The sequence below is a fragment of the Orcinus orca genome, chromosome X, assembly GCF_937001465.1.
Source record: "Orcinus orca chromosome X, mOrcOrc1.1, whole genome shotgun sequence".
NCBI classification, from domain to species: Eukaryota; Metazoa; Chordata; class Mammalia; order Artiodactyla; family Delphinidae; genus Orcinus; species Orcinus orca.
Window position 1 is genome coordinate 11,346,061 of NC_064580.1, and position 23,647 is coordinate 11,369,707.

General features: G+C 43.1%; 2 protein-coding genes across 6 annotated transcripts in view; one reads left to right on the forward strand and one right to left on the reverse strand.

The window, feature by feature from the left end:
- Nucleotides 1-539: 539 nt before the first annotated feature.
- TRAPPC2 (trafficking protein particle complex subunit 2) lies at nt 540-12,741 on the reverse strand. The gene is made up of 5 exons (XM_049704462.1): nt 12,588-12,741; nt 5,203-5,314; nt 2,498-2,646; nt 1,984-2,065; nt 540-732 (listed from the first exon to the last, which is right to left on the reverse strand). Exons 2-5 carry the CDS (start codon nt 5,293-5,295, stop codon nt 634-636), a joined length of 423 nt encoding a protein of 140 aa, XP_049560419.1. The 5' UTR covers nt 5,296-5,314; nt 12,588-12,741; the 3' UTR covers nt 540-633.
- Nucleotides 12,723-23,647, forward strand: part of OFD1 (OFD1 centriole and centriolar satellite protein) — a 63,826-nt gene continuing 52,901 nt past the window's right edge. The window contains exons 1-5 of one of the 5 annotated variants that reach the window (XM_033427947.2): nt 12,723-12,819; nt 13,287-13,385; nt 17,581-17,781; nt 19,699-19,767; nt 19,855-19,885. In XM_033427947.2, the coding sequence (XP_033283838.1) occupies nt 13,293-13,385; nt 17,581-17,781; nt 19,699-19,767; nt 19,855-19,885 (394 nt within the window). In that variant the 5' untranslated portion in view covers nt 12,723-12,819; nt 13,287-13,292. Of the gene's footprint in view, nt 12,955-12,977; nt 13,136-13,286; nt 13,386-17,580; nt 17,782-19,698; nt 19,768-19,854; nt 19,886-21,773; nt 21,870-23,647 lie in introns of those variants that run through there. The other 4 variants (XM_033427949.2, XM_033427945.2, XM_033427946.2 and 1 more) reach the window with 4 other exon arrangements.

The following is a 23,647-nucleotide window of genomic DNA, read 5'->3' on the forward strand; positions in this document are numbered from 1 at the left end:
AGAACATAACCTGTCACTTTGGTCCTAGCCTCCCACTTGACAAACATGGATCCAGGATTCTAGGATTACAGCAGGATCACTGTTCCCAGTCTCCGACAGGGGCAGACCTGTGGCACTTGGCACTGCAAAGCTGTCTGCTCTGGCTTCTTGGCTTCTTAGTGTACATATACTACTTCTGTGTATACTACCTATACCTTTTCATAACATCTCTAGATGTATAGATGAACCCATGTATGTGCTATCAACTTCATTCCCTACTGCAGAAGCTTTTGGGTTTAAATCTGCCTCTACCAAATCTTGACCATGACATTCGGTTCAGGATTGTTACAAGATCAAGCTATCTGAATAAGGAAAGTCAAAAGCTTATTCTCAATTTTTAAAATAAAAATACTTCAAGCTTACTGATAAAGAGCTCTTCATAAATAACACTGTTCACAAGCAAATAACAATCTGTTGATAATCATAAGAAACTGAATATGCTATTTTTAAATATAAAAGCAATTTCATTAGGTTTAGATAAACTGAGACTACAACTAAAATTTTTCCATGCTGTTTAATCAAGTTACTTACAATGTACACATTCCTGAGTACACCCCATTGTAGTGACACTGTTTACTTCTGAATTTTTTGCATTCAGCTTAAAAGGTGTTTCTTCCCAAGAAACTGAACTTTTCTGTCAAATGCGCTTGATCGAATAGGAGAATTGGGTTCATAAAATGGATTCATTGCAAACTAGAAGAGAAGAAAGTATTAAGGTGAGCTTGTCAAAGTAAAAAGGCTGACATCATTAAGTCTCTAAAAGGAAAATCTTTTAAAGTTTTAAATTAAGTCATTAAAGACATTCAAATCAAAAGTCTGAAGACCACATTTTTAAGTTTTAATGAAGATGTTCCACTGTTAAATATTAACAGCCCCTTAAGGAAATTTCTGTCTTGGTGTTTAAGGGAAGTACCTGTGGCAAAACCCATGGTGGCACGTATGGTAAGTGCTGCCTGTGTGAGCAAAACCAACTCCCGGGATCCACTGTGTGTGTGAAATACAACTAGATTCAACGTTCATTATCAAGATGTGGATTCATCCGGTAGGCCCTTTGGCTATATGAAACACACTAAAAATCTGATATGCTCAGAGTGGAGGAAAAGTTATACCACACTGCTTTTAAAAGTTACTCTTGTGCGGTAGTTTTTAACAATCAGGTTTTTAATACTCTCCTTTAACACAAGGTAAGCGATCAGTTTCTCAGATAATGTAATGAGTATATCATAATATGTGTGAGGGAAAATTAGTACTGGATGGAATCACAAATGAGGAAAGGAGTTACCAACTTTTACACCTTAATCACTTGATGTTGTCCATCTTGATAAGATGGCTAAATATTCTTATTTGCTACTTCTGACTAGGAATATTGATTGTTAACTGTGCTGATATGCAAAAAATCTTGTCCAAATAGAGAATGTTTAAATTATTAAGAATATACTGTCAGCACTGCAGTTTAACCACTCATATCTTATTACTATTTCATTTTTTCCAAATGAGTATCAAGAAACGCGTGGGGCCCCTTTCTCCTTGAGTGACTTTGATAATACATGAATCACTTCCTGTTTATGATCTACATTCATTGCACTGTAACTTACTTGTTAAGTAGATGGAAAACATTTTACATTAAAATTATGAAGCAACTTCCCTTATACAGACTGCTTCTGTCTCTCGCTTTAGGGTTCCCTCATAAAATCAACTATATGCACCAAAAGGGGGAGAATGAAACCGATTTAAAAATAACTACGAGTTGTTGTCCTGCATACGTGTTAAGCTGGTGGTAAAGACCTGCCTGGTGAGGGAGCTGTCGGAATGGTCCTGCTGGAGGAGAGCTCTGCTGAGAGGAGAGCTGTGCGGTCTAAGGGGGCTGCCTCAACAGGCCAGTGTCCTGCCAAAGTTGGAATCTCTTTTATAACCAGAGTTTACAAGGTACAGAACATACCATACCTTTATATATAAATCATAGACATCAGTAAAGAAGTTCTTTATCCCGTCTTCTTGCCTGATGTCATGCAGCATAATAAATCTCATATGTGAAATAATTAAGGTATAATCTTTAGAAATGAAAACTGAAAAGCGATCAGTCACAATATTCTTCAAATGAGTCACACGCAGTGTATTTTGCGATGGAAAAGGTGAATCCGTAAACTGGGTTCAAAGTTAGGTTAGTTTTATCTTGAAGAGAACATAATCTTTTTAAGTTAGAAAATAACTACAAAATAAAATCCCCATTGATATGGTTCAGATAAACCTTAACTTTATATATGAGACTTGGTTTTAAAATTATCTGTTAAACAAAAGGTGAGTGTTTTTTCCCCCTAAAAATAATAAAAGCCCCGTAAGTGGCAATGTTTACCTAATATTTTGCAGTCCACAGACTCAGAACCTGGCATCTAGGTCCCATGTTGGTCTAGTCTGTTACCCCAACCCTGTGTTAGAGCTCTTTATTAAACAGGTAAGGATATGACCCGCAGTGACGAATGCTGAAACAAACCACTCATTGAACTTGTCCACCGTCTTCAAGTACATGTTGTTTGACAGCCACATGTTCTCATCTACGAGGTCGAGAGCCGCGTGAGCTATGAACTGGTTCAGATGGCGGTGATCGTCCTAGGTGGCAGCGAGCAGCACCAGATTAACATTTCCTTACAGCGCCAAGACAGCCAGACTTCACTCTGCAAACGCTAGACACAGCTCTCTGGGGTGCGGGGGGAAGCTTTCTGCTTTTACTTCGATTATTGTCATGAGACAGAGGTCTTCAGTGCTTTCACATTATTTTCTATTTTCTAATCTGGTATCGAAAACTCAATAAATAGAAACAGCCAATTAGTAATTGAAATGTGTCCAAGAAACTATATTTTTAAAATTTTGCAAGAAGGAAGTTACCAAGTTCTGTAACCATTTAAGCATGTGAAAAAAGGATATACTACATTAAAAGAAAAAAGATCCTGTTTTTTTGTCTGTTTTTCTCCCCCTCCCCATTCCTCCCCTCCCCTCAGCTCAGATCCTGCTTTCAAGAAGCTCGCGTCTTTTTAGAGGAGGAAGACAGGAAAAAAACAAGGTAGGCTGGGGCTAAACAGGTGGTGAGTACAGGCCTCGGGTGGGGCTGGGGGTAGGAGACGGGGCTTCGTGTGCGGTGACACCCGGTGAGCAGTGGAGACAGCCTGGCACAGGCCGTCTTGAGGTACAGGGAGCTCACATGGCAGGGCACCCGGGAGTGGCAGGCGGCCAGGCTCAGCCCCAGCTGCGTACAGTCCCTTGTGCCGACAGCGCCAGGTGGTCCTGTCAAAGCCGCGGGTGTCCTTTTCATGGACTGTAAAGGCCTAACTGAAGAAGGAGGGGCTGTCCCAGCAAAATGTGCAGAAGGAATTCATAACCTGGAATGCAGTCTCACTCCTGTGGAATTCTTACTTTCAAAATGCATTTTTCAAAGAACACCTCTGTTACAGGTTGAATTTGTGCCCCCTCCCCCAATCCCTATGTTGCAGTCCTAACCCTCGGTACCTTAGAATGTGGCCGTATTTGGAAAGAGGGTCATTGCAGATGTAATTAGTTACCATGAGGTCATGCTACGGTTGAATGGGTCCCTAATACAATGACTGATGTATTTATAAAAGGGGGGGATCTGGAGACAGTCGCACACCCAGGGAGATTGGCATGTGAGGACTGCAGTTCTCCTGCCACAAGCCGAGAACTGCCGGAAGCTGGGAGAAAGGCCTGGAACAGACCTTCCCTAGCGCCTCTGGACGGGCATGGCCCTGCTGACAGCTTGATCTCAGACTCAGGCCTCCCCAACTGAGACAAGACGTTTCTGTTCTAAGGCACACCGTTTCTGGTACTCTGTGACACCGGCCCTGGGAAACGAACATAAATAACTTCCTTGCTGAGGAGGCTGTTCCCGTGACTGGGCGGCCATGTTGCCCTGGAATCCCTCGCGTAGGTAAAGCATGTTTATACTTCACTCACGGCACCGTGACGAAGCTAATTTAATCCTCAGGGAAATGGATGTGTTTTGTCTGGCTCACAGTAGTGTCTTCCTTTACACTGATGATCAATCTTGAGACATTAGAAGAAAACTGTAGAAATGGTTTACGAAGGTAAGCGGTAGCAGGAGAAAGATCAAGTCACGTGACGCTAGTTTTACACGCACTGTTTTGCCTACCGCGAGGCCGCTGGCGTGAGAGAAACTGCCAGTAGCCGTATACCTAGGCTGCAGGGATGCCTCACATCCAAGTTTTAACGAGCAATGTGCTCATGTGAATGTGGGAAAATAATGTAGCAACACCTGCTAGGATAATACCTTGGATTTCTATCATACTTAGTGGCAAGATCTGAATAGTTGAAAAGCGTCTTGCACTGGACATTACACGTCACAACTAATTTCAAACATCAGTTCCTGTCTTAAGGGACTTTCAAGCCTATTTTTGGAGGTTGGGAGAAACATAGCATAACCTGTCGGCAATTTATTTGGAGTGTGCACTTGTACAGGGAGATGGAAGGCACCAGCTATGCTCATCCCAAGACTCTATGGCTCTGTTTACTCTCAGTGGCAACATGTTCCTGAAGCTTGTTTTTCGGGAACCACTCTTGACAGCAAGAAGGTTGGGTGGCGTCACGGGAGAGGAGAGCACGAGGGCACCACGCGGCCAGTGGGTGCCACGTGGGGGTCGCCGAAAAAGGCCGCCGTCTTAGGAGCAGTAGAAGGACGTGTAAGTCGGGGTCTCTTTTAACCCTCCCGGGGTAGTGGATCTAGCACGTATGTCCTGCTGAAAAAGGTGATTCACGGGGACAGAAGGGACTTCCCTGGCATTTCAGGGCAGCACCACCTGCTCCTGCAGAGCCACTGCAGGTGAGCTATGTTTCTATGTGCTCAAGGAGCCACCTTCACAGGAGGTGAAAGAGGGAACTGATGACCAGGGAGAGGAGACCCAGGGCATCTGCTAGTGCGTGCTATGTGTGTGCTGAATTAGAGCACGAACAAAGAATTCAGAGGATGCTCCTGGCTGGCTTCTATCAACCTGTGGGACTGCAGAGCAAGCCTCATTTGTGCTGGGTTTGTAGTTACCTCATCTGTCCAGATCTCTTGCAGTTCTAAAATCACATCACACCATTATCGTTACAACAACAGAACAATTGTTATGGAATTTGTTAAGGTTCCATACGCACTTTGGATTCTGCTTTTCCAGCTGGCAAAAACTCCATTTCAAAAACTGGATTATCATGGTGACCAACAATGACAAAGTAGAAGCTTCCAGACATTGTCTTCAATATATAGCTCCTAGTTAAATGAAAATAACACATATTTTTAGTACTCAATACTGAAAACCAAAAACCAGGAACTGGTTTTTGCCGAACTCCATTTTTTTTTTTTTAACTTAAACCTGAATTGCAGAGGAGGTGGCCCCTAAGCTCGGCATGCTTTCCAGTATGCCACCGTAGATACATGGCTTTTGGATGATACAAATTCTTTATCTGTGATATGTCCTGGAGAATCCACTACTACATTTTCATAGGGAAACTGGAAGACCTCTAATATGAAATCATAAGAACAACATTCTCATGATCTGAAAGTGTGGAACATTTAGGGTAAGCTGGCTTAAACTTGGACTAGATCAGTCAGCATTGGCACTAACACCTGGGTGCTGATGAGGAAATAACTGACTTGCCTTAGAAATTTTCAGGAAGGATGCTTCCAAAGAAGCTAAGAACCACTCTAGCGCGTGTCCTTTACAGAAAGGAGAGCTCCTAGAGCGGTCAGCTACAGACTGTGTGGTACTTGTATTCCTACCTGAAGGGTCTATGCTATGAATGTAACTCTGCACATAAAAGAGCCTGTTATATGCCTCTTCAAACACCATTTATGAGAGAGGAAGAAACAGTTTTGTACTCTAGAAGAGATGGAAGAAGTCATAATCCAAAAGGAAGACATTCTGAGTCATTAAGAGGTCTTGGAACGAGGATTAATAGGTTTGCTACAGGAATAAAACAGAGAAAGGGGAGGGTGGGGGAGAAATCAGTGATTCTGGGGCATTTAGCACAATCGAAATCTGGATGGATGGACGGACAGATGGGCGGATGCATTTATGTATGCATTTTTCATACAAGATCTTTGGAATCAGACCAAGCTAGGTTCACGTCTAGCTCTAGCGACATAAGCGCAGGCACGTGGAGACGTGGGGCCTAGGAAGGCCCCCTCATGGGGCGGGGATCTGCTTCACTGGGAGCGTACAGTAAGGTGTGTCCGAACCCAGGGCCCATCGAGCCTCACTGGGACTTCCATGCGACGACATCCGAAGACTTCGGAAATGTATTTCCTGATGAGTACAACATTTTGTAGAGGAAATCACGGCACGGCTGGCCCCTTTCACTCTGGAATTGGAAGGCCGTGACTGGAAGAAAAGGAAGATAGGAGACCTGTGGCATGATGAAGTGAGTCAGATTTAAAAGGTTATTTGGGGCAGCGGTTGGCACACTATGGCCTGCAGGCCCTATCTGGCCTGGTCCGTCCTCTTACTACCGTCTAAGGCTGCTCTTGCCCTACAATGGCAGCATGGGGTGGTCGCCACAGAAACCATCTGGCCCTTTACAGAAAGAGGGGAAAGATGAGAAAAAGACCCAAACAGTAAAACTGGACAACAAAGACGGGCAGGAATGATACAAAAACTCTGCAAAACTAGGAGAATTGGCAGTAATTCTCAAGCACAAGTGAGGGGAAGAGGGATGGGAGCCTGAAATTTTAACCAAGTAAACAATGACATCATTCATTCTTGCCGGAATAGGTTTCATAGCTGGAGTTTGCCAAGGGAAGGGCTTACTTTCTTCAGCACAAACATTTAAGCAGCAGCAGGGGAAAAAAAATACTGTAAGGAAGATGCTTCTCCCCCTGCACACATTTAGAAGCAGCAAGAGACAATGTATGTATAAGGAAGATTACCCTCCTCCCCGCCTTCCCCCAAACCCACTCAACCCTATACGGAGACCTGGGTCTGGGAGACAAGCACATCCTAAGAACAGCGTGAGGATAAACAGAAAGGCAACTGCAGGAAATACCGCATAAACGGTCGATCACAAACTGCTCAGCTACGCAGAACCAGAGCTGCCAATCGTGTGATTTCACACACAGCTGAAGAAGGTATGCAGCTCTCGATTCCATTCTGACAAGGAAAAGCTGAAAGGTGTAGTGGAAGAAAAGGAAGCCACAGGAGAACATAACCGTTTTGTCTCAAGAAGGGAATGTCCACAGTCATTTAATACTTGGGGCTTCTCTGCCTAGGTAGTGAGCAGAGGTGAGACACGCTCTAGAATTCCGTGCTGTCTGATAAGGGAACTTTCCGCGAGGATGGAGATGATCTACACCTGCTCAATTTTTCCATCACCTAAAATAGGGGCCCTTCAAGTGTCTCCAAGGGCTTGAGGTTATGGAGGCAGTCACACAGAGCTTGGCAATGGATTAAACTGGGGAGCTGCGGGACGAATCTAGCATGTTTCCAAAATGTCTGGCTGAGGTGATCAAGCAGAATATCAAGATGATGAACCTATTCACTGAGAACAGAAATAAGAAAGAGAGGAAAGAGGGATGGAAATGAACAGGTCAGTTTTGAACGTGTGGTGGTAGCCAGAATAGCTCCCCCGAGCCCCACCAAGATGTCCACATCCTAATCTCGGAAACCTGTGAGTGTTAACGTATTCAATACATGGCAAAGGGCATTAAGGCTGCAGATGGAACTAAGGCTGCTCATCAGCTGATCTTCAGATAGGGCGAGAATCCTGGGCTACTCAGGTGGGCCCACTGTAATTACAAGGGCCTTTAAAAGTGGAAGAGGGCAGGCCCAGAGCATAGTCAGGGGGAAGCGTGGCTGTGGAAGGATCGCCACGGGGCTACAACACTGCTGGCTTTGAAGATGGAGGAGGGCGTCATGCGCCGAGGAATGCGGGCAGCCTCTAGAAGCTGGAAAGGACAAAGAAACAGATTCTTTTTTTTTTTTGCGGTACGCAGGCCTCTCACTGTTGTGGCCTCTCCCGTTGCGGAGCACAGGCTCTGGATGCGCAGGCTCAGCGGTCATGGCTCACGGGCCCAGCCTTTCCGCGGCATGTGGGATCCTCCCGGACCGGGGCACAAGCCCACGCCCCCTGCATCGAGAGGAAGACTCTCAACCACTGCACCACCAGGGAAGCCCAAGAAAGAGATTCTTCCCGAGAGCCTCCAGAGGGGATTTCAGCCCAGTGAGACCCATGTTGGACGTGTATGCTACAGAACTGTAAGATGGTAAATTTATGTCGTTTTAAGCCAGTAAATCTGTGGTAATGTGTTATGGGCACAGTAGGAAACTAACACATGTCAAAGTGAAAAAACCTGCAGGTATAAGAAAAAAGGAAATACTCCCGTAAGTGTCAGCAATAAAGGTAGAAGGTGCATTCTATAGAGACTGGGGACAAAATGAGTTTATTTTCCATGGGACGCGGGTTTCAGAGCCCTATGGCAAGCGCGGGGGAGGGCGGGCCATGGTGCATTGAGGTGAAGCCCCTGGGAGCAGTAGGGGGATGAGAGTATGGAAGAGAACAGCGGCTGGGGCTGGGTTTTTCCAGCAAGTATCCCCTACAGCTAACACAGCCCTTCCGCCCCCCTTGCCGAAAGGACCTGTGAGGAGGAGGCCGTCGTCGTTTGGGCAGAGTGTGTGTGTGGGGCGCGAGGGATGGTGCTGGAATATAGGAGAGGGAATGCAGGAAAGAGAGGCGTTGTGGGGATTAACTCTCCTCAACAAGGACGAGAACGTTCTGAAAGTTCCAGTGCTGAGGCCCTCGGGGCCTGACTGATGAATGCTGTGTCTGGGTTGATGAACAGCACGTTTGTGAGAAGTTGCCATAGTTGTTAAAGTACCAATGAAGAAATCCTCCCTTATAAGGGCAGGACTTGTTGGCTGAAGGGAGGGGAGCCAGGACTCCCATTTGTGGTGAAAACAGCTGTCTGTGGTGGCTAGAGTGTCTTGAGCTGCTTTTGAGAGAGGTAACTAAAGAAATGCACAAGGAGCTCTGGATTTCCCTGAAAAGACCGTGTACAGGATGTAAGAAGGAGGGCACTAACTAGTAATGTACATAAAAATGGGACCAGAAACCTGTGAGGCTAGCATCAGAAGGGCAAAAGCCCAAAACAAGCTGAAATGTGTGGAAGGCTTTCAGGCTACCACAGGGAAAAGCAAGGGAGAAAGGTCAATTAGTTGAGGCACCTGGTACATAAATAACACGGGACACAGGTGTGCTGAACTTGGGTTTTCTCAAAGAATGATTTTCACACGGCAAGTGTGGAAGCAGTTAGGTTAGGCAGGCTGTGAACCCCAAGACACATGTTAAAGAAACAGTTGGGTTGACAGCTGACGGTGTAACTACTGGTCAGTGACGTTTGAGAAATCACAGGAACAGAAAAGAGCCAGTAACTGACATTCCAACTCTGAGAAACAAAGAGGCTTGCCTCCTGGTCTGAGTACTTCCGAAGAGATTAAAACAGAAATAGGTATTAAATGCCTGTCGTCAGTCAGACACCATGCTGGGGGCTTTTATGACAAACTAAGTCATTTAATGTGAATCCCTAGACAAAAAGAGTGGGTTACGACTCACTCACTTGTTCTAGGAGAACAAGTTATGTCAGACCTACACTCGCTGTTGAGGAAGGGAAATACGGAGACGGTGAGTCACTTTCTGAAGTCCTGTAGTTATCTACCTAAGAGACCTGTAGCCTGGATGACAGCCTGTGGTACCCCCAGAGCCACAGCAGTGCCGGGGCCCGGGAAGTGCTCGTTCTCTGCTGAAGGAGGGACGGTGCAGGGCTGACTGGAATGTCAAAGTGCTCCACGTCAGTCGACAGCATGGGGTCTCTAGGGAGCCTTTGAGGTTGACCTTAACCTAGTCCAGCCCAAGGTTTGCATCGGTAACTGAGATGAAGCCAATTTACCACACCCAAAGATAACAAGTTAAGGGCACCTAATTTATTAGAAGGCTAAAGTTAGGATTCCAAAGATCTCCACGGCTAGGAGAAATAGGTGACGTGAACAGGATGGAATCTAAAAGGATTTGAAATAAAGTCCTGTACTTGGGCTTAAGTCAACCGCACGACAATAGGATGCGGGAAACCTAGTATAAGAGCAGCTAGCTCATCTATGAGAACCGGTTTTCATTTATTGCCAGCTAAATCGGAGGTGGCAACCTGATACAGTGGCCGAAAAAGCGAATGCAATTCTAGGCTGCATTAAGAGAAGATGATATCCTCATCACTAATAATACCATCTCTGCGGGACATGCTCAGTTCTGGGAATCACATTTTAAAATCATTAACTCTGAACTGTGTGTGCTGGGAGGAGGGAGGCATCTAGGCTAGGGAATGCTCTGGAAACAAGACAAAAGCTACTGAAGGAACTGAGGATGTTTAAACCGGGGGCGGGGGGAGACGTTTTTTGCGGGGACAGTGGGCTATGGTGCAGTCTTTAAATACGATGCTGTCTAATGGGAAGGGATTTGACTAGGGATGGCAAATGGGTTTTTTCCCATGAGCCCATTCTAATCAACTAGCAGTGAAGGCCAGGAACTGGTGCTGAGAAAGATTCTGAGACTAACGGTGGTCCGGGGGAAAGACTGCTGTGATCAGTTACCCGCATCTGCTACGGGTTTGGGAGAGGGCAGTGCCTATGGGAGCGCCAAGTATTTGCTAGCTCTGAACTAGACAGACTTATTCCAAACTGTTACAGAGGCCAAGCCTAGGGCTGCTCCTTTGAGGTTACATGAAAAGACATTTGGGTCAATATAATTGAGAACTTTGTAATAATTAAAGAACTATCAGACTGCCTGTGAAGTGACACACCACCCCCACCCCACCCCGATCACTAGAAGCGTGATAAGGGGAGGCTGGAAGACCACTAGTAGTGCCAGAGTGGGAGGATGAACCCAATGAACTTAGAAGGCCCCTCCGAGACAACTCATGGATGCCAGTTCCAAAACCACCCATTTTTACAGCAAACCTCTTTACAGCCTCTATAGGGAAACTTCTGGAAAACTTCCCTATGCTCCCAACAGCAGTGGCTTCACTAGTTGCACAGACCTGGAGCTGGAAGACTAACCTAGTGTGGCACAAGACATGTCCACTGCAATAAGCAGGATGAATACCGTTGATCTCTAATAGGGTATTTTTCCTATTAATATTAAAAGCAATTCCTCTACCTCACCATAAGTGAGGTTATGCTGGCTTTTGGACATTTAATCTAAATCTATTCAATTTGGGCACCAAAGGTTGGGGGTAAGAGGGTCTTCGGGCACAGATGTTTCTATTTAACAGTACTTGCAACATATTAACATTGTCTTAGAACATTTTTCATCATCTCACTATTTGCTCAAAAGCCTTAATGTTTCTCATCTACAGGGATCAAGTACCAGTATCAAAAATGTATCCCATGTTGCTCTGTAGAGCTTTTCTCAGCCTCATTGCTCTACCTTGGCTACAGTGGACTGGTATACTTTTTTTCTCCCCAACTGATCGTGTCCACTCCAGATTTATTTCTCTCTCCATGCCTGGAATACTCTCCCTGATTCCATGTGTAAACCTCACCCGTCTTTCAAAGCCTACCCAAATTCCTCCTTCTCCAAGTATTTCCGAACACCAACCTACACGCTCTCTACCTCTTGTGGAAGCCCTGTCACTCTTGATGCCTCTTAAATTCTCTAAGTCTTTCACCGCCAGGGGTGAAAATTCATTGTACTCATCAGTGCTGTTCACAAAACCATCACTGGCCCAATTTTGTCCTCATGGGGCTTAGATACCTTATACCCACAGCATGGGACTCTGGAGCCAGGCCAGATGCCTCACTGCTCTTGAAAGGGTCCTGATTTTTTTTATTAACTTTTCAGAGATGTGCCCACTCATGTCCATCTCCAACCACTTTTTCTAAAATCTTTACCCAGTCTACAATGCATCTTAGCTCTTAGTCAATTCTCTGGCTGTAATGTTTTCATTATTGCTTCTCGAGAGACTGGTTCCTTTCCTTTCTAATTAGATTTAAGTATATGGGGGACCCGGCTCACCTATCTTCACAGCACGTACAACGATGGGTACTCAAAGTTTACCTCACTGGTTTTCAACCACGGGTAATTTTGCCTCCCAGAGTACACATGGCAGTGTCCAGAGACATTCACGGTTCTCAGAACCGGGGGCAGGGGAGAGCAGGTGCTACTGGCATCTATTGGGTAGAAACCAGGGATGCTTGCTCAACATCCTGCAGTACACAGGACAGCCCCACAACGGAGCATTTTCCGGCTCCAAACGGCAATAATGCCGCGGTCAAAAACCCGGGGTGAGCTGAATGACCCAGTGAGAGGTACAAGAAGCAAAGCCCCCGAGCAGGTGGACGTTTGCAGGTTGAATCGCGCTGTGGACTGGCCCGGTGGGTTGTGAAGAGCTCAGCCGGCCCCGGGGCAGAGGGGAGAGACAGGGCCAACACTCGCATCCCGTGGGGCCGCGGACATCCCCCAGAGTCCCGGAGCGCCAGCCCCCCACTCGCTCCATTCCCTACCTGCGGCGAGACGCCGGGAACGGAAACGCCCAGTCAGTTCCCGCGGCCGAGACCCGCGTTCCGCAGCTTCCGTAGGGACTCCTCAAGCAGCCCTCGCGAGACTGCCGTTGCGCTCTCGCGATAGTGGGCAGAGCTTCCAGTCGCAGCGCGGCGGCGCAGCTCCGGGCTTGCGCTGTAATGCTCCAGAGTAGGGCGGCTGGGCTCGGAGGACCTCGGGGAGGGGTGGACTCAGGTCAGAGCGGTTCGAACTCCGGCTAGTGCCGCGCCTTCTCTGGCCTTCTGTCTCCTGTCTCAGCTTTCCAGGCGACAGTGAGAGTTCCGCGTGGGCCACAACCACGCCCACCTGTCAGAACCGCGGAGAAAGGAAGTGCGTGTCTCTGCCTGAGTTCTTAGTTCGGAGTTCTGCTTGTTCCTCCCGTTTTTCTGGAACAGCGGCAGGGCTCTCCGGCCAGGGATTCCCTTAGGCCTGGGCTTGCACCCCGGTCTCGGGGTCCAACTCCGGGCACAGTGGGGAGGGCTCGGGAGGAAGCTGACACCTGATATCTCAGGTAGATACATCTGCCCCCTCCTCGGGGCGGGCGGAAGTGAATCCTTTGTTTCCGTTAAACCGCCTTTGGCTTCCTTGGAGGCCACCGATCCGTCTTCAGAAATTCACGTCCCTCTGCCCGCCAGCTAACCCGTAACCGTTTTATCTTCTAGTCCACCATGCTCCCCAAATCTGACGTGTTGAGTCATGATGAACTGCGCAAAAAGCTGTACCAGACGTTTAAGGATCGGGGTATACTGGACTCACTGAAGGTATCACTTTTAGGCATATCTCTTACATAAATTTTACAAGGGTAACCTGTAACAGGTAGTCCACATGTAAAGACATCCATGTCTTGGGTTTTAAAAATAGCATGATACACAGATTGTATTGGGGAATTACACTGCTCTGTTCCTGTGTAACTGTTAAATCGTAAAACAAACACATTTTAGTAAGGTTAGTAAGTGGTTTTGTAATACTCATATTTGAACAGAGGATATTGTCACCATATAGAAAACATTAAGGGACTGCTTACTGTAGAAAAGTTGGGGGAATGAGGAATTTCTTCTTTAAAAAATATTGAAATGTATAAATACTTGAGCAGCAAATATTTCTTAGTACACTTTCATGTATGAATTAACAGCAAGGAGTAGGATTAGCTGAAATGTGTTTTCATTACTGTATACATTTCAAAAGACCATTTTACACTTAAAATGGGAAGATTAAGGACTTTTTTTCTTGTCTCCTCCATTGTTTTTGTAACTTAAAAATACTTCAGACTCATCCGAAAAATACTTCAGACTCATCTGAAATATAGAAAAGCATACAAGAGAAGTCATCTCTAATATAAGTACTAATTGGCATAATGTTGTGTGTATTTGTGTATCCTCTTTAGTATTATGTGGTGAGCATTTTCCTGTGTCCTTAAATGTGTCTTGAAATCCTCATTTTCATTGGCACCAGGCTCATCTTTGGATCTTTGGACATATGGGTAATTTATGCAGCATTCCCCTGTTATTGAACATTTAGGTTATACCCAGGTTTACACATTCCTTCAATTGCATCTCTCACTTTTTGCCTAGGATAGATGAAGTGGTATTAATGAATCAAAGGGCGTGAACATTTGTAAGGTTCTTGGTGTACACGTCTTGTTTTAGAAAGGTTGTAATACAACTGACCCTTGAACAACACGGGTTTGAACTGCTCAGGTCCACTTATTTGTGGACTTTTTTCAATAAATACCTAGTATAATACTACACTGTCTGTGGTTGGTTGAATCTGCTGATGCAAAACTGGCGATATGGAGGGGGCTCCTAACCCCCGGTGGTTCGAGGGTCAACTTCAGTTTATATTCCACCAGCAGTTTGAGAATGCACGTCTCTCTCCAGTAGTATGATCATGACATGTTTTAAACCAATCTAAGACTGAGAAACTCTATTTTAACATTCTTTATCAGTGAGGTTGCATATATTTTCTGGCCATTTGTATGCTTTCCATGGATTGGTGCTTCATGTTCCCCTTGCCCGTTTTTTTTCCCTAGGGTGCTAGTGTTTTCTTATTGATACGAGTCCTTTTAATGGAAACTTAATCTTTTTTTCCATTTTTGTGACAATACTATCTGTCTTCAATTTTAATTTGGCTCTAAAAATACTGAAGTTACATTTTTATGTGGTCAGGTCTATTGTTTACTTTTTTTGTGCTGATTATTCTCAGTCATTTTCCACTGGCAATGAATATTCACTTTTTTTAAGTTTTTAAAAAGGCTGTTTTTTTTTTTTTTTTTTTTTTTTTTACAGTTAATTCCTTAACCCACCTGAAATTAGTTGTACATCACGCATTAGTCCACTTTCTTAGGCGGAATGGTTCTTGCCTCTGGGCATGGTGTTTGTTCTCTTACTGTCCTTTGGGTTTGGTTTGGTAGGGTTTTACTTCATGTCTATAGTCCAGTTGATAATGACCTATCATTATCCATTTGGAGCTATTCTTGTTAGGCTTTGGTATCAGGATTATTGCTAGCCTTGTTCATTTTACAGCTGCAGCCTATCCTAAGGAGAAATACTGTTTCTTGTTTGCAGCTGGCCATTCCGTTTGTTATTCTAGCGTGATCAATGGCAGGGGGGATTTTGGCAGGGGAGATTTTTACTTTCTCAGTCTGAACTAATTTACTTTCTCAGTTTAATGACCTGAGTGAGTTCTAATTTTTACAGTTGAAGTTTTGAGTGGCCTAATTCACTTTCTCTTTGGGTGTTTGGAAAGAATTTGTATTTATAATTAAGTACAGAATCATATGGGTATCTGGTAAATGAAGTTTATGAAAAATCTTCTTTTTCCTTATTTTGAGTCTACTCTGTCAATTGCTGAGAGATGTGCTGAGGGTTCTGGGTCCCTAAGTCTTGTCTCTCCTACTTCCCCTTCCCCCACAATAATTGGCCTTCTTTCTTTCTTTCTCTTTTTCTTTTTTTTTTGAGCAGAGAAAGGTTTATTGCAGGGCCAAGCAAGGAAAACAGGTGGCTCATGCTCAAACCCGAACTCCCCTATGGTTTTTTGGGGAGAGGTTTTCATAGGCACAATTTGGGGTGAGGGCTCTGTCCTTATTTCTGTCTTAGGGACGTTGCAAGCTTTAATTCTGAATAGATTTCCCTCTTGGCACTGGCTGCTGGAAAGCCCCCGGCCAGTTTTTGGATTCCTTCCAGCAAGTGCTAGATGGCATGCTTTTTGGGCGTGTCAAGATGGAAATTCATCTGTAATGTCATTCCACTGTTTGCTACTCTTCCTTTTACCCTGCTTAAATCCCTCATTTAGTTCTTAGCCATTTCAGTACTTGTTTGCAAGACACCCTAAATCCTTTTGTTAATTAAGATGAATCTAAGTATATTTCTTCATTACTATGTTACAAATTTAATTAAACCACTAAAGTTTACTGGTGGAGGAGGCTTTAGTTTTCTCTTTTCAGTTACTTAACTGTATCAGATGAGGCGAAGCATATATATTCTGTTTAGTGTAAATGTGTTTTTTTACTATAGGATTTTATTTTTATTTTTGAATTTTTGAATCTTAGTTTTTTATACAGCAGGTTCTTATTAGTCATCTGTTTTATCCATATTAGTGTATCCATGTCAATCCCAATCTCCCAGTTCATCCCACCACCACCCCACCCCCTGGCCACTTTCCCACCTTGGTGTCCATATGTTTTTTCTCTACATCTGTGTCTATTTCTGCCCTGCAAACCAGTTCATCTGTATCATTTTTCTAGGTTCCACATATATGCGTTAATATACGATATTTGTTTTTCTCTTTCTGACTTGCTTCACTCTGTATGACAGTCTCTAGATACATCCACGTCTCTACAGATGACCCAGTTTCGTTCCTTTTTATGGCTGAGTAATATTCCATTGTATATATGTGCCACATCTTCTTTATCCTTTCATCTGTTGATGGGCATTTAGGTTGCTTCCATGACCTGGCTGTTGTAAATAGTGCTGCAGTGAACATTGGGGTGCATGTGTCTTTTTGAATTATGGTTTTCTCTGGGTATATGCCCAGTACTATAGGATTTTAGATACACATATAAGTTCTGTTCTGTACTGCTAATATAGAACTATATATAGAACTAATATATTTTCTTTAGCTAAAGGATAGAAGAAAGATATGTAACGAGAACTTCATTTGTTTCTTGTTTGTATTCTATTAATAACAATTCCTTAGATGTTATTTACTGCTGAACCCCATGAATCTAGGCAGTGTACTCTTAAGCTCCGCCCAATTGTATGTTTCAGATTATGTGCAAAATAAATTAGAACAAATATCCAGCAGTCTGATTAGGGGATTTTTTTTTAAAACCAAAATGATTAATAACAGTGGTATTATAACTTTGAGAAAATTAGCCACCTTGAGCCTAAATTCCTCATTTATAAAATAGGGGAAAATTATTATATTTCATAACATCTAGAATTGTAAGTAGTCCACGTGAAAGTGAATCTTAATAAGCCTTTTTTTGGGTTTACTGATTTTTCTCTTGTGTATACTATTTCCCTTTTGGGAACCTAATTTTATTTTGATCAATATACTTGAATATATTTAACCCAGTATTATTTTCGTATCCTCCAACAATTTGCAGAGAGGTGAGGAAGTAGCAGAGTTTTCTCCTGTATTTGGTACCCCAGTGACAAGTTGCTGAACTGGGCTCGTAGGCAAGTGAAGTTAGTCTCACCATGTTCCGGCTCACCACCAGCTCACTAGGAAGCTGGTGAAAGCAAGCTACTCTTTCTAGAACCCACTGGGCTGCTTGTCTCACAGGGTAAGACAGAGTGTCCAGGGGAAGGTTCCTAACTTGTGGCCATGGATTTAGAACCATTCTGGAAACTGAAGGAAGGATTCTAATTCATGTGACAAGTCTGTGTCCTGCCAGTGGAAAAAATCCTGCTGAAAATTTTTTTCCCCTCTTGTTTCATTTTGTATTTGATCTAGACGCAACTCCGAAACCAGCTAATTCACGAACTGATGCACCCTGTACTGAGTGGCGAAGTGCAGTCCCTGTCCATCTCAGTGGAAGGGAGCTCCCTCTTAATAGGAGCTTCCAACTCTCTAGTGGCAGATCACTTACAGAGATGTGGCTATGAATGTTCACTTTCTGTCTTCTTTCCCGAAAGTGGTTTGGCAAAAGAAAAGGTAACATCTTTGCTTTTCTCTGAATTTTCTGTTAACAGCTTCTCCCTCAGATAATAGCTAAGTGCTCCTTGGCTAGCTGGGTCCCTTTCTTGTTTATCTTTGAAATTACATCATGTGTTTGTTATAATGTGACCAAGGAGTATGAAATCTGACATTGTTACCAATTCCTTGGTATCTTAATTTGTCTTTATAAAATTGTAATGTTTTGGAGCTAGAAGTGATCTGACACTCCATGTAGTCTGAGGACACAAAACTGCCATTTGTGTTGAATGTCTGTTGTGAGGCTGGCACTGCTGGTCACTCTGCAGGTGGTACATGTATTACAGATGAGGATCCAGAGTCTGGAGAGGTGGGGTGATTTGCTCAAGGTCACATGATTTGGAAGTGGCAATGCAGGGCAGTAAATCTAGATCTACAGTGTGCCGTCTTCAGTATGCTACAGTCTCTTCAGATATTTGTCGTCTTTGTGATGACATGAGAGAAGTGAGGGATAAGTAACTTTTGAACACCTGTGGAGTTCTTAAATATTAGAACACCTTTTACCACTTTCCTAATTATTGTAACTATCTTTCCACCAACCACTGAACATACTAGTCACACTTGGTTATTTTAAAGGCAGATACAGCAAACTTTCCCTATTTTTTTTAATAGACGTAATTTTTTAGAGCAGTTTCGGTTCACAGCGAAAATGCGCAGAAAGGGAGATTGCCCATCTGCTCCCTAATCCCACATGGGCAGGCCTCCCCTGCTCTCAACATTTTTTTTTTTTTTTTTTTTTTTTGCGGTACACAGGCCTCTCACTGTTGTGGCCTCTCCCGTTGCAGAGCACAGGCTCTGGACGCGCAGGCTCAGCGGCCGTGGCTCACGGGCCCAGCCGCTCAGTGGCATGTGGGATCTTCCGAGACTGGGGCACGAACCCGTGTCCCCTGCATCGGCAGGCAGACTCTCAACCACTGCGCCACCAGGGAAGCCCAACATTTTTTACTCTACATTTTTACGTTCAGTGAACCTACATTGGCACATCATTATCACCTGAAGTCCATAGTTTACATTAGGGTTGAGTCTTGGGGTTGTCCCTATGTTTTTACTCTTTATCTTGGCCATAATTGTCCAGAAGTGTGGTATTCAGCTGTTTTAAGAGAACAGCAGTGTTATTATTGGAAAAACTTAAAATTTAAATATGCTGTATTTATTCATTAACAATCAGATTTTACCAGCATTAGGAATTCTTTGTTGATCCTTCTAACTTTCTAATTACATTTCACAATTTTGCTTCTAGAATGAATAATGTGTCAATTATATTGTTATAGCAGTGATTATCTAGTTCCCACACTTAAAGGTTTCTATACGCTAAAATACTGTGCAGAATATTCTTTAATGGAAAACTAATTGTAGATGGTATCAGTGTTCTCAGAGTAGACACAGCATGTATTTCTATAGTATGTATTGTTTACTAAGAATACTCAAACTCTTTGACCACATGTATATGTAAAATAGTTTTAAACATTTTGTAGTTGTAAAGATAGTACAAACTTAGTTTATTTACATTTTGAAGCAATAGTAATTTAAAAATGTCATTGCAATTGAAAGACCCTGGAATGCACTCATATATTCATTGGTGCCTCAGATGTTTGAGTGTTTCTTATCTGTAAGACATTAACCATTTCTTTTTTTTCTGTTAGGCACATCATTTTTGCTGTGAATTATTTGGAGGTTAATTACGTGATCAAGAGAAAAATTTTATCCTTTTGACTTCAGCGTTTATTGTAACTTAATATAAGAAAGCTTACGTGTTACATTATTAGCATAGTTATAATCTTATTTAGTCTGAACCATGATTTTTAGTCTTAAATTGGGATGTTTCTGAATATATCACTTACACATTGATGTTAAAATCTGTGTACTTTTTTTTTTAAGGTATTTACTATGCAGGATCTATTACAACTCATTAAAATCAACCCTGAATCCAGTCTCTATAAATCACTGGTAGGATTGTTTCGTTTTTATAACCTGCTTTGGTTTGTTAATAATACCTGAATAGTTGAATAAAGGTAAAATATTTTCTTTTAACAGATTTCAGGATTTGATAAAGAAAACCATAAAGGTAGGAGCCTTCATCTTTGTAGAGAATGGGAACATTTTTGTTATGTATTGTTTTGTAGAAAAGTATGAAACTAATAATTTTCAGGTGGAAGAATAGGGAATTTGAATTGAATCATTTGACTTTTTTCCTTGCTGACAATACCTTTTTAAATAGAACAATTCATCTGTTTTACAAATGTGGATCCTTTCCCCAAAATTTTAACATTTTAAAATCGCTATTACTCAAATGAGAAAACTAGAGACAGCATCAAGAGCCCTATGAATGGACTGAAAGCTGGTCTTTGTAGAGATACCCACTGTTTGGAACATTTGCAAAACAAAAACAAATAACATTTAGGCCACTATCTTTGTATCCTAGATAGGCCCCTAAGTACAATATATAGAGTATTGTATTAATATTGGCTTAAAGAATGAAATATCTGTTCAGTAATGTGCTTGTTTTTATTGTTTATATAGGCCTGATAAATTGCATTAATATTGGCCTTGATAATAACCTTCAAAGAGTCCATAACTACTCTGAGATAATAGACAATGTATATATTGGTCTCTGCCCCCAGTTCCTGGTACACAGCTCCCAAAATCCTTGTAATTTCCTAAGTGATAAGAACACAAGGAGCATATCTTGTTCTAGTATTGGTCTTTGACCTCCATTCTTGACACAGGTCTCCTGAAACCCTTGTAATTTCCTGGGTGACAGGAGTGTCTTGTGTTCAAATGAGCCAACACTACATGGGTCCCTGGATGGCTCCTGGGTGAGGGCTGGTCACTGGAAAGACCAAGCCATGATTAGAAGCTTGAGGTTTTCAGCTTTGCTCCCCATTCTATTGAAGGGAGGAGGACTGAAAATGAATAATCAGTCATTTTTGTGAATAATCGATCATGAATGTGTGATGAAGCCTCCATAAATCCCCAAAGTATGGGGTTCGGAGAGCTTCCAGGTTGGTGAACACATGGAGGTGCTAGGAGATTGGCACACCTGGAGACGGCACAGAAGCTCTGGGCTCCTTCCCACATGTACCTCGCCCTGTGTGTCTCTTCTATTTAGCTGTTCAACTATGTCCTTTATCATATCCCTTTTTTTATATATAAGTGTATTTATTTTATTTATTTATTTTTGGCTGCATTGGGTCTTCGCTGCTGCGCGTGGGCTTTCTCTAGTTGCGGTGAGCGGGGGCTACTCTTTGTTGCAGTGCACGGGCTTCTCGTTGTGGTGGCTTCTCATTGCGGAGCACGGGCTCTAGGCATGCGGGCTTCAGTAGTTGTGGCACATGGACTCAGTAGTTGTGGCTCACGGGCTCTAGAGCACAGGCTCAGTAGTTGTGGCACACGGGCTTAGTTGCTCCGCGGCATGTGGGATCTTTCTGGACCAGGGCTTGAACCCATGTCCCCTGCATTGGCAGGTGGATTCTCAACCACTGCGCCACCAGGGAAGCTGCCTATCATATCCTTTAATAAACTGGTAAACGTAAGAAAGTGTTTCCCTGAGTTTTTTGAGCTGTTCTGGTACGTTAATGAAGCCCAAGGAGGAGGTTGTGGGAACCTCCTACGTATAGCCAGTTGCTCAGAAGCACAGGTGACAACCTGGGCATGTGACTGGCACCTGAAGAATGTATAGGTATGGTGGCAGGGGGTGGTCGGTGTGGGACTGAGGCCCTTAACCCATGGGGTCGGATGCTGCCTCCAGGTGGACAGTGTCAGAATAGAGTTCAAGTGTAGGCCATCCATCCGGTGTCGCAGAGAATGGCTTGGTGTGAGGAAAAGCCCCACACACTGGGTGACCAGGAGAGTCGGAAGTAAGTGTTGTGAAGTGTTCTGTATAAAAGTCAAGGGGCTCACAGGGAGGGGAGAGATGGGAGGGAAGAGGTGGGTTTTTCCGTACACAGAAGGAGGGAAGCTGAGGGTTTTTTCCTTTACAACTGCTGTGGGTGACAGGCCACAGGCTGGACTTGATGATGGACTTGGTAGTATGAACATACACGTTACAGGCAAGTTACCAGCTTACTTGTTATTTAGATCTTTTCCAAAAAATCCGTAACATCATGTAATGGCCTTTTTGTGTTAGTGTGCTCCTTGATTTTGTCTGTTGCCAGAATTGCTACCATCCCTGCTGGGACATTAATTCAGGACTTGCCATTTGGCAGACACTTGAGTACCTACTTGCTGCCAGTCATTATTCTATGACTTAACTGCCTGGTCTCCCGGGAGTAATGTAAGTAGAGGATAAGTAAATTGGATCAAAAGACATTCTGTTTTTATTTTACTGTATTATTGAAGTATAGTTGACCTACAATGTTGTTAATTTCTGCTGTACAGCTAAGTGATTCCGTTATACATACATGTACATTCTTTTTCATATTCTTTTCCGTTACGGTTTATCACAGGATATTGGATATAGTTCCCTGTGCTCTATAGTAGGACCTTGTTGTTTTCCATCCAATGTATAATATTTGGATCACAAGACATTCTAGATCACCTGCAAAGTAGGTCATCCTTACTGAAGTTGAGGATGCTATGTGATCCTAGGTTGTAGATTCTATGGCCGTGCTGTTTAGTGTAACTCTGAGATGGGAATGTCTGTATGTGTGTTGCCTGATACGGTAGCCGCTAGCCACATGGGGCTATTGAGCATTTGAAATGTGGGTAGTGTGACTGAGGAACTGAGATTTTAATTTAAGTAGCTACACGTGACTAGTGGCTGTCACGTTGGACAGCACAGTTCTAAGTAAATAGCTGCTGTCTGTAGTGTAACTATTTCAGAAAGGAATTTAGAGCTTGAAGGTATATTAAGAAATAATTCATTTATTTATAGGTATTTATACTATTAAAAATAGCTTTTCACCTTTAAGCACTCTTTAAATCTTTCTAGTTCAGAAAGACATCTGGCTAACATTTCTTACCAGGTTTGCCCAGCATCCTAGTAAAATTTCTGAAACTCAGAAAAACTGAGTTGCAGACATGTCATGCATCCTAATGACATAATTTGGATAGAATTCTTGGCTAACAGTAAAGCAGCTACTTTTAAAATGAAATGATTTAAAAACTGGTGGCTCCCCATTAAGAGACTGAGACCATCAGAAAACATGTAAGAAGATGTTTTGTACCTAACTGTTGTGTATTCCCTGACAGAGATCTTTGGTCTTACCTTACTGTGTCTATACTTTGAGGGTGCTGATCTGTTACATGGTTACAGTACTTTTCCCCTAGATTCCACTCACACATCCTTCCCACCCCTAATTTTTCCTTTCAAAGATAATGATACCCAGAAAATAGCTGGCCAGAGGATTTGGGCACTGGCTCTTTTCTTTCTGGAAGTTAAAATCCTTGCCTGTGATTGGCAAAAGAATAGATAGATATAGATAGATCAGTGGGAAAGAATAGAGAGCCCAGAAATAGGTCTACACAAACATAGTCAACTAGCCTTTAACACAGGCAATTCAATGGAGGACATAGAGTCTTGTCAACAAGTGGTGCTGGAACAGTTGGACATTCATATGCACAGATATGAACCTGGACGCAGACCTTACACAAAAATTAACTGAAAACGAATCATATATCTAAATGTAAAACACAAAACTATAAAACTTCTGGAAGAAAACATAGAAAATCTTTGTGACCTGCTGTTTGGCGATGAGATATAATACCAAAAGCATGATACATGAAAGAAAAAATAGACCAGTTAGACTTTATTAAAATTTAAAAACGTCTGCTCTATGAAAGAGTGAAAAGACAAATTACAGACTGGGAGAGGGTATTGGCAAAAGAC

What these genes read in the sequence shown, in the direction of transcription:
- TRAPPC2 (XM_049704462.1), bottom strand. Translation starts at nt 5,295, where the DNA reads ATGTCTGGAAGCTTCTACTTTGTCATTGTTGGTCACCATGATAATCCA. An exon ending in CTGGAAAAGCAGAATCCAAA is followed by an intron (nt 2,647 to 5,202) that starts GTGCGTATGGAA and finishes GCTGCCACCTAG; the next exon opens with GACGATCACCGCCATCTGAA. An exon ending in TCTATGATTTATATATAAAG is followed by an intron (nt 733 to 1,983) that starts GTATGGTATGTT and finishes CTTCTCTTCTAG; the next exon opens with TTTGCAATGAATCCATTTTA.